The 16,252-nt window shown below is 31.0% G+C and overlaps 2 protein-coding genes across 2 annotated transcripts in view; both read left to right on the forward strand.

The window, feature by feature from the left end:
• LOC125848515 (probable LRR receptor-like serine/threonine-protein kinase At1g07650) overlaps nt 1–16,252 on the forward strand; it is a 30,934-nt gene that overhangs the window by 4,991 nt on the left and 9,691 nt on the right. The gene's annotated exons all lie outside the window — the stretch shown is intronic.
• LOC125848527 (probable LRR receptor-like serine/threonine-protein kinase At1g07650) lies at nt 12,168–15,326 on the forward strand. Its single transcript, XM_049528411.1, has 8 exons — nt 12,168–12,334; nt 12,493–12,670; nt 14,415–14,486; nt 14,616–14,684; nt 14,775–14,846; nt 14,934–15,005; nt 15,120–15,165; nt 15,258–15,326. Exons 1-7 carry the CDS (start codon nt 12,217–12,219, stop codon nt 15,121–15,123), a joined length of 585 nt encoding a protein of 194 aa, XP_049384368.1. The 5' UTR covers nt 12,168–12,216; the 3' UTR covers nt 15,124–15,165; nt 15,258–15,326.

Below are 16,252 nucleotides of genomic sequence, written 5' to 3' on the forward strand. Positions count from 1 at the left end.
GACAAACAACTTTGATGCTGCAAATAAAATTGGGGAAGGTGGTTTTGGCTCCGTCTACAAGGTGGATCTCAATCTGATCACTACAAGCTTTCTAATCTTTCTCTCTCCACATACCAATGCCTCATCCCATGCAGTCATTTACATACACATGCAAGCAGAGGAAAATCCAAGATTTTAAAGAGTTGCCAAAAAAGGGAAGATATTCTTTTTGAAATTGACCAAAAAGGAAAGTAAGGCAAACAAATTGAAACGGATGGAGTATAATTTTAATGTTTTTTCACATATTACTACAGTATAAATAAAAACAATGGGTTCAATTGATGTTACTATAGGTCCTCCGTCCACTGCAGGGCACAATACAACCATTTACCTTGACCCTTTGTCGTTTAGCTACAACATCTAGAAGTGAATGTTATGCATGTATAGACAGCCATGACCTGTTTATTTCTTCTTTGTTTTTAATTAATAAGCAGGGTACACTACTGGATGGTACAGTCATTGCTGTTAAGCAGCTTTCATCCAAATCAAAACAAGGGAACCGCGAGTTTGTAAATGAGATAGGTATGATCTCTAGTTTACACCACCCAAATCTTGTCAAACTATATGGATGTTGTGCTGAAGGAAATCAACTTCTATTGGTGTATGAGTACTTGGAGAACAATAGCCTCGCCCGTGCTTTATTTGGTAATTTACTATCCTTGCTCATTGTTTTCAGTTACAACTTATAAGTCAAACAGAAAATAAGCTTAATGAAATAAGAAGAAATATTGCTCGTTCGTAATTCATGAAAGAGTTCAAAATGAGAGAAGGTATGCATAGATTCTTAGTTCTCATTAAATGCAGGTCCAGAAGAACATTGTCTCCGAATAGACTGGCCAACAAGGCAAAAAATCTGCATTGGGATAGCAAAAGGCTTAGCTTTTCTACACGAAGAATCGTCATTAAAAATTGTTCATAGGGACATCAAAGCAACAAATGTACTTCTTGACAAGAAACTAAACCCAAAGATCTCTGACTTTGGTCTGGCCAAACTTGACGATGAGGATAAAACACATATCAGCACTAGAATTGCTGGAACCATGTGAGTTTTCTGACAAGTTCTTTTATTCATGTTTATGCTTTGTGTTCGTTGAGTAAGAAATATATCTGTTACTTACGGCACAGTAGGGTTAATTCTACATTTCATAACTTTCTGCAATGGCACCAGAACTTTGCAGCGTAAACTGATAGATGTACGTCCATATGTTGTTTTCATCCATGCAGCATATATACATTTAAGATTGCTAGAACCCTTACATTCTCTCTTTCTTGCATTTTCAATATCTTATACAAGGTAACCTGCAATAGTTTACATATTCTTAACCAAAAAGGGTGGTTAAGTTACAAGGACTAGAACATAATCGCTTGGCTTCCCTTAAAGAAGGCTCATTTGGAAGCTTGATCATATTTCTGGTATTGATTGCATTACTTCAATTTGAGTGATAGAAATGGTTTCTAGCCTATGTATCCTCTTTATATCTTAAAGTTTCTTCCAATGAACTTAACTTGTATCTCATCCCAATCAGCCATTCTTCATATACTGAAATATCAAGCATGAAGTTGATGCCACGTTTAGAAATAACACAGGCATGAATCTAAAGTTTTACTCTGTTCTGCAGAGGGTATATGGCACCTGAGTATGCACTATGGGGCTACTTAACCTACAAAGCAGATGTCTACAGCTTTGGAGTTGTTGCGTTAGAGATTGTTGCTGGGAAGAACAATATGAAATATCGCCCTAATGAGAAATTTGTTTGCCTTCTAGATTGGGTAACAAATCATTATCCCTGATATCAATTCCTATGTTCCAAACTTTTGAACTAGTATCTTTGCATTTTATTCAGGCCCTTGTTCTAAAAAGGGAAGGAAAACTGATGGAACTAGTAGATGAAACATTGAGTTCAGATTTCAAGAAGGATGAGGCTCTAAGGATGATAAACGTAGCCCTTCTATGTACCAATACATCTCCAGCACTTAGGCCAAACATGTCTGCAGTAGTCAGCATTCTTGAAGATCATCTTGACCTTCCTGAGTTTAGCTTGGAATCAAGATCCCATGATGATGATGATGATGAGCTCAAGTTTCAAGGGTTAAGAGACAAGTATGACGAGATGCGGAGCTTGAGCGAAAGTCAAACACTTACTCATTCGTCCAACACTACACGAAGAGATTGCTCTTCCACTACGTCTGAATCGGCTTAATTAGATTCACAGTCAGATCAATATTGTGAAACAAAGAGCAACATATTATTTTAGGACTACTAGTTTCAGGACATGTAACACATGTGTGTCCCATGTTAATTAGTATAATTTTATAAATGATATAAAAATGATGCTAAAACATGTAAGTAATAAGTGACTAAATTTAGGAAAGGGTAATTGTTTGTAGCTATAAATGAATTGGTATATAGTTCTCATATATCTTGTATTCAGTGTGGTACTTTCCTTATTTTTTTAATATTTCAATAACATATAGTTTATAGGTAAACATAAGTAACGTTGATTATGTTTGTAAACGTTTCATATCTTAAAGTTTGTGTCTTATTTTTAAGAAACTATAGTCTCCTCCTCCTTATATCCACATACATATCAAGATCTTGTTTTCGAATAACAATTGTATTTCATAATGTAGAAATATTGATTAACATATGTCTTCTTTAAGATGGATAATGTATCGTTGTCAATTTCACGGGGTACACTTGAAAAAATCATATTTATTTGTAATAGATAATTGCATGTACAACGACTTTCTTTGTTTGATTCAAGATTATGAATCCTTCATGTGTAAATTTTATATGAGAATATTAACTAATTAATTGTTTAAATATAAGAGTATTACAAAACATAACATAATCAATCCATATTCACAAACAAGCTAGAACTTATTACAAATAGTTGAAATAATCCATTTGACTTAATTGGCAGCATCAGGGGTGCAACTGACTAAAGTGGTGCAATTTTCTAAAGACAATGACACAATCCTTGTTTATGATTATGCATAGGCTATGTATATATGTGATGACAATCCAAAGCCCAATTTGAGATTACTGGACCCAAACACGTAAGTTTAGATCATGTTGTTTGGTCAACATTAAGCTTTACTTTGTTTTCTAGTGAAAGCTTCTGCTATCATTTGGTCAAACCCTATAGCATGTAACAACATAGTATAGATGACAAAACTCATAATGTTTGTATATCAGTTTGTTAGCAGTTACTTATCGGCTACAACGATCCATCTACTTCTATTACTCTTTTTTAATCCCATTACAACCATACCTCAATTACATGCTTCTTAGAGTCGGCATATGCATTTTCACTATTCATTTCACTTTATTTGGACCCATTTCATTCTAGTATTTACTACTAATTTATGGATCTCAAACAGTACAAGTTCTCTTAACAAACTAAAAAGATTCCTAGTGAATTGGCCTAATGTATGTTTACCTTCTTCATGACTAAGCATAATTCCAATTATATGACTATCATATCTATTATGTACCTGATGATGCGATGGAGAGAAAGAGTTCACAATTGCAAGATAAGATCTGAAGCAAAGAAAAATAAATAAAAATGAGTAATTAGCAAACACAAAGGCTAAGCAAATACAAGAGAAAACTATAAAAAAAGATTAGAAGTAAAAAACTGCTAATTAATTTACAATGTATATATAGAAAATGAAAATAACTATTCATATTCCAAAATTGAAGAGTCTATGCATTAGTTATACCATTCAATTAGTTAAATGATTAGAAAACTGAAAATATTTAATTTAACACGGAAAACTAACTAAATGTTTTGAAAACAGAAAATATTTAATTTAATACGAAAAACTAACTAAATGCTTTGAAAACAGAAAATATGGTGCTGGAAAATGGGATTGAACCATTGAACAGACATAACTCATAATTGATAAATAAAAATTAACTTTTGAGTTGGATTAATAATTAATAATTAATTAATATATATAATTTATACTAATATTTCTATATATTGTAGAGGTAAAATGGTAATCCAACTTTGTACTTTGGAGCTTCCCACTTTTAGTAATATATGATGATGATATGATATATGTGATGTGAGGTAATGTTTCCTTAAACTGATAGAAAGTGTAATGGCCTATATATACAGATACTACTTTGGAGGAGACGCCATTCCAAGCAAATGGTAAACTTCTACTACTAATACGAACGTCTGGAAAACAGTCATGAGAACTGATATGAATACGGAATTTAAATTTATGAGTTCATCCTCATAATAGTAAATGTTAAAGCTAGGGTAAAGCAAGTGTTAGTATGTTAGTACTATATGTTAATCAATTAGATCTCAACCATTAATTCTAAACTATGACATGTGTCTCACTATAACAAAAACAGTTTTTAGCGGCATTAAATATTGACATTAATAAAGAGTGCTAAAGTCTTTACCAACATTAGTTAAGTGTCATTAGAACCAATGTCGCTAAAGGCTTTAGAGACATATACAAAGAGTGCTAATTGCCGCTAAAAATACATATTTAGCGGCAATTAAGAATTAGTTACCGCTAATGATCATTTTTGATGTAGTATCTCCAATCCAAGCTAGAACTTGGGGAAAATGGAGAGAAGAGAAATGGAGAGGAGCTGAATCCTAGTATTATATATATAGTCATTGATAATTTGCCTTTTTGTGCTTATTTTACCTTTGCTATTAAATAGTTGTGACACCCCAACTTAAGACAAGAAGTCCCACGTCGGCAAAACAATAGGAGAGATGTAGGGTATATAAGTAATCAGACCGTACCAACTAATGACACGTTTCAAAGCCGTGTGAGCCTAGGCCCAGAACGGACAATATCACTAGCGGGCTGGACCGTTATAAATGGTATCAAAGTCACTCTTGTATCAGAAAGGGTGTATGTGACTCCCCTTCTCAAGACAAGTAGTCTCACATCGACAAAAACACAAGAGAAATGTTGGGTATATAAGTAAGCAAGTCTTACCAACTTTTAACATGTTTTAAACTCTTGTGTAGCCTTGTTGATATTAGCCAGAATTCAACTAAGTTTAGACAAATCCCGATAAGGCAGGGCAAACCTCAAAGCTGAGTCTAGGAAAATCACACACGGTGGGGCAAACCTCAGCGAGGATGTTGAGTCCATAGAAGGATACATGTGACGCTCCAACTTAAAACAAGATGTCTCATATCAACAAAAACACTGGAGAGATGTTGGGTATATAAGTAAGCAGGTCTTACCAACTAGTGACGCGTTTTAAAGTCGTGCGGGCCTAGACTCATATCGGAAAATATCACTAGCGGGCTGGGCCGTTGCAATACTTTTAAAAATCTAATACATTTCTCAAAGTATTAAATGTAATATATTCAAACGTTAATATAGTAATATTACCCCTATTATTAATTGTTTCTTAAGATGTGTGTCAAGTCAATAGTGGACAACTATCGTTGGACAAAGAGAGTATTCATTTTTCAATAATTAAATGACTTATATTAATTAAGGGTGATTTGGTAAAAATTACCCCAATCATTTATGTTTCTTAAGCTCTGTGTCAAATAAATAGTGAACAATTATTGTTGGATATATGAAATATTATGGACTTTGATTACTCTAATAGTTTTTGTAACTCTATAAAGTAATCTATAGTACCTTAATTTGTAGTTCCATTTTAAATAGTTCAAAGACAAATTGATCCTTTTTTTTCTTTGTTCTGGAGCCACCGTTAGTAGACAATGCTATTTGGTTGTTATAAGACATTTTTGAGCTGGTTGATCAACGGCAATGATACTTTTAAACCAAAAACATAATTGAACCCTTTTCCCTAAGCAAAATGTATGCAAAGTATCAAAATATCGCAGTGACGAGGATGACAATTCCATACATCTATTTATTTTAAATGAGTAGTGGTGAGTTCCAACTAGTCAAGTCATTAATGTGAGTAAAATTGAGATGCTACGATAAAATAATTTTCAAATATAGAAAAATCTTATATTTTAAAATAAATGTGTTATATAAAAGGCAGTATATATCACTCAAGAAAAAATGCTAGCTGTCATATCTGAGGAAGATATATATCTAAATCTGGGGTTTAATATGAGGGGATGATTCTTTTTGGAGCTACAAGTAGTTCTCCTCGATTTAATTTTTTTTGTTTAATTTTGATGAAACTTATGATCTTAAAATACGTAGAAAGTATGGATTTTGATGTTAAGCTAAAGTTGGAAAGAAAAAAAAAACGATGGGTTAATCTTCCCCATTATAACATCCAGAAATCTTGATTAGAGCATAATCCAACGTACAGCTCCAGTTAGTCGTTACTGATTTAATTTAATATTTTTTTACGTAGAAATATCATTGTCAAATTAACATGACATATAGTACTACTGCATTTACCATTTCTTCTTTTTATGATGATTGTACTACTATATTAATATCCTTGTCGACACAACTTGCTTTCATTTACACAACTCCTTCCGTTTTCGTTTTAATTTATGTGATAGTAATTAAATTATTGAAGATCAAATAAGTATTTTTTTTCGAGATATTTAGTTAAGAATATATTAATAAAAACACTTTTTCTTCTTATTAGGATCGATTATTTTTTCAAGGAATGTGTCAAAAACTAAAACAAGGACAAGTAATAGATTATGAGAGATGGAGAGAGTAGGGTTCACAAGGACTAATAATTTTCCAATGATATTATTGATTGGGGCCTAACATAAGTAATAATTTATGAGAAAAGTCTAAGTCTCAAGTCTACTGATGTCTATTTTGATCTAAAGCTAATAGGGTTCATGTCTCAACTAATAATGCTAGTCAGTAGTATTATTTAACTTTTTCTCTACCCATTTTAATTATTAAAGTTGTTATAATAGTTTTCCACACATAAAGCAAATCTTGTCGGTTGTGGACTTTTCATAGTGCATTGAATTCCCAATCAGGAAATTTCGTATTTATTACTCTCTCCGTCCCATTTTATGTGAGGTAGTTTGACTCAGCACGGAGTTTAAGAAAGAAAGGAAGACTTTTAAAACTTGTGGTCCAAAATGAATGATAGAAATTTGTGTGACTGTTTATCGTTTCATTAAGGGTAAAATAGATATTTTATAGTTAAATTGTTACTTAATATAAAAATATGTCATTCTTTTTGGAATTGACTAAAAAGGAAAGTAAGTCACATAAATTGAGACAGAGGGAGTAATTATTATGGAGTTCGGAGCCAAAGGGACAACTTTTTTCCTCCAAAAAACATTAACGGTATACCAATTTTTTTTTAAACCAAAACGGCAAAATCGCTACTAAGGGAGCGATATCTTTTAACGTCGTGCACGTCGTTAAAAACTTCATTAAGGGATTTTTCACAACTTATGGAATTCTTATGTTCATGAGCAAAAAAAAAGAACTTAAAAATTAAAATTGCATGTCTAAACAAAACTTTAACTTCATCTCATAGGCTCATCTCACATAGTCAACACATGCACTTAATTATTGGTATTAAACATAACATATGTTTTACTTGCACTGTTATCTTTAAGGTTAAGGACTAAAATGATAAAAAAAAAACATTAAGGACTATATATTTCGATTACATAATATAAATGAAAGACTAAAATGACCATTTTTTCATACATTAAGAACTATATATGTTGATTAATTACATGGTATATATGAATTAGGACTAAAATGATCACTTTTTTTTTTCATACACTAAGGATCGTTTTGATAACAACAACAACAATAATAACAAATAACAATAACAACATACCCAATGAAATTTGGAAGGTAAAATGTGCGCAAACCTAATTGCCACTAGCTCGTGAAGGTAGAGCGGTTGTTTTCGAAGACCCTACAAGTACAAAAAAGGAGATAGTGAAGAGAATATAGCAAGTAACAAGAAAACAATGCAAAGTCTATCTGAAAGGAGACGAAAACATCAATTATATAATGTGATAATTGAAACACAATGAACAATATGCATAAATAGATTATTGAAAACAATAATAAACATTAATGATTAAAAAAAACTACAATAATACACCTAGTACCATAACCATGGCAATACCCCAGCCACTAGGCAAGACAACACTACATTACCAACTAACCTTCTATCCGAATATTTGTCCTCTACACCCTCCTATTTAAGGTCATGTCTTTGGTAACCTGAAGTTTCATCGGGATATCCTGTCTTATCAGGGGCGGAGCAACCCATGCTCGAGGGGTGTCAGCGAAACTCCTTCGCTGAAAAATTACATTATATATATATAGAGGTCAAATTTTGATTTAATAAATAAATATACAAGTATTGACATGAGTTAAAGGTTTAGTCTAATAATTAAAGGGTTAAGAAAATTCCTTAAGGTGCATTTTCTAGCCTTGCTAGCCTCTTGAATATAGCCACACTTTAACTCAAAAATAACTTAAAACATAAAAGAACTTATAGTGGTTTGAATTCCATAAATTATTCCTTGAATTTGAATATATAATAATCTGAACAGCTCTGTAAATCCTTGGTTCTGAGTCTTCAGGCACTCAACGAAAATTTTTAACACAATGAAATCTTTTTTTAGTTTTGAACTTATAAAGGTTAATTTGGATTATATGGTTGATATATATTATATAATACTCATTTAAATATATTAATTCTCCCGTCTAAATTGCATGCTGATAGATCTCTGCAAATTTAAATAATGTGTTGACAATTCTATGAAGAAGAAGGAAATTTATGCAATATATATTATCAATCTAAGATTTTTTTTTTTTTTTGAAAAATTAATTTCTTTTGGCTTACGTTGATCTAACAACATTTTTAGTCCCTATCAATCAGTCTATCTATCAATCAGTCTATCTATCAATCATTACACAGTACGGGTGTATTTGGTTGAAAATATTTTCATCATTCGTAGGTCAAATTATTGTGGAAAACATTTACTTTAGAAAAAATACTAAACATAAAAATTAATTTACCTAAAGACCCTTCTAAATTATTATTAATAATTTATATTTATTCATTAATAATAGTAATATATTTAACAATGATATTCAATTTTTTTTTTAAATGTTTCGAATGGTCACTTACAGTCTTGGAAGTTGTAAATTTTTCACTTTTACGTGTTCACATCAGTACATAAGGAGCCACAATAATTGCTACAGATTTGATACGATTCAATATACAATTTTAGCTCAAATTTTATATTTAAGTTTTAAAAAAATTTGTTTAATTTAATTATAGAAAAAGAAAATTATTCAAAACCTAGTAAACAAAAAAGTTTAGTTCGAAAACCATAAACTAAATCTGGCTTCGCCTCTACACTTTATCATATCAAAAAGAAAAGCAACACAAAACAAAATAAAATTTATTCTTAGTTGCTCGGATGGTAAGCACCTCTCACTTCCAACCTGAAGGTTGGAAGTTTGAGTCACCAAGGAAGCAAAAGGGGTGGGAGCTCCTTGGGAGGATAAAAAAAATAAAAAATAAAAAATGAAAAAACTAAACATTTTTCAAGTCTATTAAGACTATACATTCATTTTGTTTTTTCTTAACAATAATTTGTGAACAAGTAAAAATAAAGTGAACCGGAGAAATAGTACGTAAGAAAAGACATACAATTTCATAACATGACAAAATGTTCTACTACAGTTATCGCAGAAAATAGTTTTCTAATTGCATTGTCGGTCTGGTACATTAAGTAAAGTCCTGATTGCATGTTCTGCTAAATAAAGATTAAAAAAAAGTAAGATCTCATTTGTTTGTTCACTAAATAAATTAAACCAAATAATTTTTGAATATGCATTTCTCTTAATATATTCACATATTATTAATATTTAAATAAAAATAACAAAAAAGTATTATATGATAACTTAAACATAGGAGTTTATTTAGGATTCTTATTTGGTTACCAAAAATAAGAAGGATTCTTTCGCTGCTTTCTTATCATTATTTTCACCTCGTTCTCCATCAACACCATTAAAGCAATTTGAGACAATCATCAATGGTAGCTTTTTAGTATTTTTTTTCTTTTTAAAATCTAGACTAATTAATCTCATAAAATAATTATTCATAACTTACTAAGTCTTGAATTTTTTTTGTGGATAGGTTCTTCTTTTACTTCAGACTATATTTTCTCTTCTAAGTTCATTCAATCAACAATACAAAAATTATTTGAAAACAAATATACCATCATATGTACTCCAATTTATTTAAATAATACTCAAAATTGTATAAAAAATATTTGAATGTTTTTTCAAAAAATAAAAAGGAAAAGAGAAGGTGAAATATCATTAATCTTTTAAATGTAAAAACATAATAATAAAATTTTAAAAAGGGAAAATTGTATAAAATAGCAAACTATTAATTCAAATTAAATCTTATAACCACAGTTTGATTTAATTGTGACCCGTAGCAAACAGTTGTCATTCGCCTTTCTCCCTAGGTTTCTCGCTCGCCACTCTCGGCAGTCTCTCCCTTGTCTCTCTCGCTTTTATACAAACACAAATGTATAAAATGCATTTGTGTTTGTATAAAACAAGAGAAAATTGTATATACAAATACGAATACATATATATATTTTCGTCATATACACTTATAATTATACAAATACAGATCTTCCCCTACCCAATTCTCTTTTGCCTTTCTCTCTGTCTCGCTTTATACAAACACAAATTATACAAATTACAATGTATAATTTGTGTTCTATAAAGCGAGCGAGAGAGAGAGATTTGATATACAAATATTTTATTCGATTCAATTGCATACAAATTTAAATTTTATGCAGATATACAAACACATAAAATTGAATTGAGAGGCTACCAACGATTTATACAAATGAGAGGCTGCTAGCGATTTATACAAATTGCCTACCAGTGAAATTATACAAATCTGAAGCTCCTGCCAAAGAGTTATACAATCTGATGCTCCATAGCAAACATAAAGTTTGCTATGGAGCGCAATTATACAAACTATAACTATAACATACAAATATGATTTTTTATATTTGTAATATGTGAAAGTTGCTCAAAATATAAGTATTACTATAAAAATGATACTCCCTTTGTCCAACAATACTTGTTTGAGTTTGCACACTTCTTAAGAAACTATAAATAAAAGAGTAATTTTACTATATTATCCTTTGAATATAATAAATATAATGTCTTGAAAAGTGTAATAGAGAAATGACTATAATTAATGACGAGAGTAAATCAAGAACTAAGTGTAAAATAATCCAATTTCATAAAGTGGGCAAATATTGCTGGACATTCCAAAATATAGTACAGTAGACAGGGGCGGCTCTAAGGCTTGGCCAGTGAGGCCATTGCCTTAGGCCTAAAAAATTTAAAGGCCCCAAATTTGTTTAAATTATTATTATTAATTTGATTATATATTAATATAATTTATATAAATAAAATTGTTATTGTATATTTTTTATTATTATTTGTTTGAGAATATTTTTTACCAATAGGTTCATAAATTCTCATAATCTTTTTACTCATTAGTTGATATATTTGTTTTAACTTCCAATTTTAAATTTTATCCTTTTTATATAGGAACTAAGTTATATATATTGATAACATAATGAATTTTTTTCAATTTTTTCTTAGACTACGTGAACATAAAAATATTCATGCACAAATTTCCTTTTCGTTTTTAATTTAATATATTATATGAAAATTTTATAATTTGTTTTAGATATTCACGTGCTACTTAATGAAATGAATTATATCATTTAAAAAGAATTATATCATTTAAATTGATCTGAAATTTGGATATTTTTGTTAGTATCCATGCTCAAAACTTCAACTATTAAGTTATGTATGTTCTTTTCTTTTTCTTATTTGTGATGATAGCCAAATTAAAATTACAATTTGAGTTTTGAAGCTTAACATCGATAATCCATCACTTTTATTTTTTGTACTCTTCTTCCTTTCTTTCTTTTTTTTTGTGTAAAAATTGATATTTTTTGTCTTAAATGATTAATCTATTGTGTAGAAAATAGATTTTATTGTTAATGTATAAATTTTATAAAATAAATTTAAGGATCTCTTAATATGATTTTGCCTTAGGCCCCGAGATTTGTTTAGAGTAATTTTCTTTGTCCACTGTAGTGAAGAGAAGTTAATTTGTTATATATATATATATATATCATTTTGTATATTCACTTGCAACTTTTGCATGTTGGAGCATTAAAGAAAATGTCAGCATTATTACATGATTTCAGTATTTCTTCTTTTCTGCTTATCTTAGTCCTCTGCTCTCTAGTACAAATCATTGAAGCACAAGGTTACAGTCGTCTTCTTCCTCAACAAGAAAGTAATCTTTCTCATTCTTCGCATATAAAGTTTGAATCTTTACCGAAAAATAAAATCCATGATTATGAGTTGTTGTTGCAACCCAATGATAAAGATTTCACTGTTTCCATTAAAGCTGATAAGATTTTGAAACTGTATACTACTTTTATGGTTTTGCAGAGAATGCTCTGAAAGAAATAGCAGAGCAGTTGGGTAAAAAGGACTGGGATTTTGAAGTGAATCCTTGTAATGGCAGCACAGATTGGATTACACCAATAACTGACAAGAAATCGAAGTATATCAACAATGTAACCTGCATCTGCTCTACCCCTGATAGTTTCTGTCATGTACAAACCATGTGAGGCTTCTTCCATTGGCTCTTTTTCATTTACCCCCAATTTCTTTGATGGTCACTCAACTCAACTGAGGATTCTTCTATCAAAAAGTCACTCAACTTTCTATTATAACCTTAAAATCACTTTAACTTTTTGATGGTCACTCAACTAAGGTTGTAAGTTACCATCTAGATATTATCTCAATTCTTCATTATGGGTGTTTTTGGTACTAGGAAAATGCTTTCTAAGTCACCTTCAATTTCTTGAAGTATTCTTTTCAAAGAATAGATATTTGGGAAAAAGTTTGAGAAAATGTTTATTTATGTCATCTATTACTGTTTGAGAAAAAGCTTATTCGTACCATTATTTCTTAACTCTGATTTTGCAAAACCATTTTTACCTCAACAAGACTCCAAACAACTTTTAATACTTTTCAATTTAGATTTTTAGATTAAATGTACTATTTTTGCTTCTTAATCCTCAAGAAGGGAAGAACATCAACTTCCAAAGTTCAATTCTTACGAAATCACCTCAAATTTCGGTCATGTCATAAATCTTTTTTTAAAAATGAATAACCAAAATTCTAAAATCATTTGTGGAGTTGAAAAAATCCACCCGTATTTTAAAAAAATATTCTAAAAAAGTGGAAATCATTCCCAAAATTCTGAAAATATGTTTTGATTCGTGTTTTTGTTGTTGTTTTTGACCCTAGATCTTTGTTCACTAGTGTTTTTTGAGTCTATGTTCAATATTCACGTGATTTGGAGTTGTGGAGAAAATTCTGCCATTAAAGGATGTTAAGTTTTGAAACTTTGAGAAAATTTCAAATGAGTCTTGTTGAGTTAAGTTGAATTCGAGCTCAAAAGATTTTGAGTTTTGGTATCTAGCTCGGAGGCAGGCTACTCTTGAAATTTGAGATGATTTCGTGAAAAATTGAAGAAGTTAAAATTTTGATGGTTCTTGATGTTCTTCATACGTTTCTTGATGTTCTTGATAAAGAAGAAGCAAAGAGTATATTTGTTCAAGAATCATAATTGAAAAGTGTTAAAAATTGTTTGGTTTCTTATAAACAATGGTTTTGGTAAAACCGGAGTTAAAAAAAAAAGGCATGGATGAGCCTTTTTTCTCAAACGGCAATGACATAAATGAGCCAAACTTTTAACGAATGAAATAAATAAGCATTTTCTCAAAGTTCTATTTGAGCCTTTTCACTAGATATTTTTCACCATAAGGAGATTAATCCAAACTCTTATTCCTAATCAATTGCTTTAACCAACAGTACTTATTCACTATTACTATCAGGAAAACATTGAACACCTGATATGAGTAGCATAACACCTACCTTTATACCCCTGAACACTACAACACACCACATATGTTCCTTCCTATATGTCAAACCATTGTTTAATGGCTTATGAGAGCATATCATTGCAATAAACAATAAGTTTCCTAATGATGAGAATATTGAAACCATTCAGTGTTAGTCATGGGATATGGTTTCTACATGTCTAGATTAAAATTGGCTACATGAAAGTTCAGCTGACTAAGAAATTCCTCAAAAGAAAAGCTAGCTGAATTTCTCTTTGTCTATTTAATAACTTCATTTTTTTGATTAATCAGTATGTTTGATTTAGTCAATTTTTCTGGAACCAGTCTGATTAGCACATGGTGATCTGAAAATTTTGAACTAATAACAACCTTTGCTTCAGATTTGGATAATGTAAAGCAAACAGGATTTCTTCTAATATCTTCTTATAATGTTAACAGATTACTCAAAGGACAAGATCTTGCAGGTGTTCTCCCTCCCTCCCTGATCAAGTTACCTTATCTCACGAAAATGTACTGTTTAACTGACTTGGATCTATATTTTCAAACTCTTAGGAGTTTTACTTTTTTTTTTTTATTACCAAATAATCATTTTGATTATCCTTTGCCTGAGATATATATTGTTCAACATCTGTCCTGCAGTGATGTCTCGCGCAACTATTTGAGTGGTACTATTCCCCCTGAATGGGCATCTATCAAACTGGAATATATGTGAGCTGCACTTGAATTGCACTTTATCTTTAGACATTACATACAAAAGGTCCCTTTAATTTAAACTATCCAATAATTCATGGTTTTCAGGTCTGTTATGGTGAATCGACTCTCTGGGCCGATTCCTAAATACTTGGGAAACATGACTACACTACTTTATATGTATGTTCTCTTGGATTTCACCACACTCATGAGGATAAGTAGTCTCTTTTTTTTAACATTTATTGAGATGGACTGCGAAACTTTCAGGAGTTTGGAAAATAACATGTTTGATGGAACTATTCCAAAAGAACTCGGAAACATGGTTAATCTGCAGACCCTGTAAGGCCTTCCTAACTTGCCTCCTTTAGATGAAAAATGAATGGTTTTAGAATATCTTGACCAATTAGTTGCCTTTTGCTTTGTGCAGCATTCTCAGTTATAATAATCTCACAGGTAAGTTGCCCGAGGAAGTCAATAAACTCACAAAATTAACAGAACTGTAAGTACTACTGAATATACTTTCGATATAATGTCCTCTAGGTCCTATTGTTTTTCTGAATTCTCCTTCTTTCCCTTTTGGCATCAATGCAGTAGGCTGAGCGGTAACAACTTCACTGGAATACTTCCTAGCTTTGAGAGTTTGAAAAACCTTATGGAATTGTGAGCATTTCCACACCATTTAATGCGTATAAGCTAGTATTTTCTAGTTAACTTTAAATTATATCAGACTTCATGCTTGGTTAACAGAGAGATTCAAGCTTCAGGTTTTGAAGGACCTGTACCACCAAGCATTTCTGTCTTGACTGCATTGAACGAATTGTGAGTTGTTTTCTAGGTTGCATACTTTCTTTAGTTGCTTATTATAGTGTTCCCTTTTATTTGGTTGGGATTTTGTATTAATATGATGTCTTTACAGAAGAATTAGTGACTTGACTGGTAGTGCTTCAGAATTTCCGCAGCTTCATCACATGACAGGCCTAACTAATTTGTAATTCTCTTGAACTTGGTTTTATACATTTATGGTTCCATTACTTTCCATAGTTCTCTTTGCTGAAACTAATTTGTGACTACAGGATGTTGAGGAACTGCAATTTATCTGGGGAGATTCCTTCTTACCTAGCTAATATGACTCAATTGAATATTGTGTAAGTTTGCCACCTACTTTCACTCTAATTTGTTTTCTTTCTCCCTTCCATACACAGCTGTTTTAACAGAATCATGCATGCCATGTATGTGGGCCTTCTCTTTTATTGTCACGAATTCTGCTCAGTGTTTAGACTAGGAAACAGAAGGAGGGGTTATTGAAGTTGAGTCTTAATTAAATGTTAACATCCTTGTAGTTCTATTTTCAGAGGATACAGCACTTTTAGAGTAACTAACTCCAACATTTGTGACCCTTTAGTTGCACAGGTTTATGCATGGTTTCTACTATATATATGCTTTCGCTGATTGATTGTATTCTTTCCGTCTAGAAGATCAACGGCAATTTCTTGGCTCACTTGACATTAAAACATGGTTTTGTTAGCATTTAAGCTTCCTCTAATGCCGAAATTATTTCATTACTTTATCTTAAAAATGTTCTTCAT

The sequence above is a fragment of the Solanum stenotomum genome, chromosome 12 (assembly GCF_019186545.1).
Source record: "Solanum stenotomum isolate F172 chromosome 12, ASM1918654v1, whole genome shotgun sequence".
NCBI lineage: Eukaryota > Viridiplantae > Streptophyta > Magnoliopsida > Solanales > Solanaceae > Solanum > Solanum stenotomum.

Bases quoted from the DNA above. Each gene is read 5' to 3' on its own strand.
- LOC125848527 (XM_049528411.1), top strand. From the start codon at position 12,217: ATGTCAGCATTATTACATGATTTCAGTATTTCTTCTTTTCTGCTTATC. The intron at 14,487-14,615 runs GTACTGTTTAAC...TCTGTCCTGCAG, and splicing joins TTACCTTATCTCACGAAAAT to TGATGTCTCGCGCAACTATT. The intron at 14,847-14,933 runs GTATGTTCTCTT...CGAAACTTTCAG, and splicing joins ATGACTACACTACTTTATAT to GAGTTTGGAAAATAACATGT.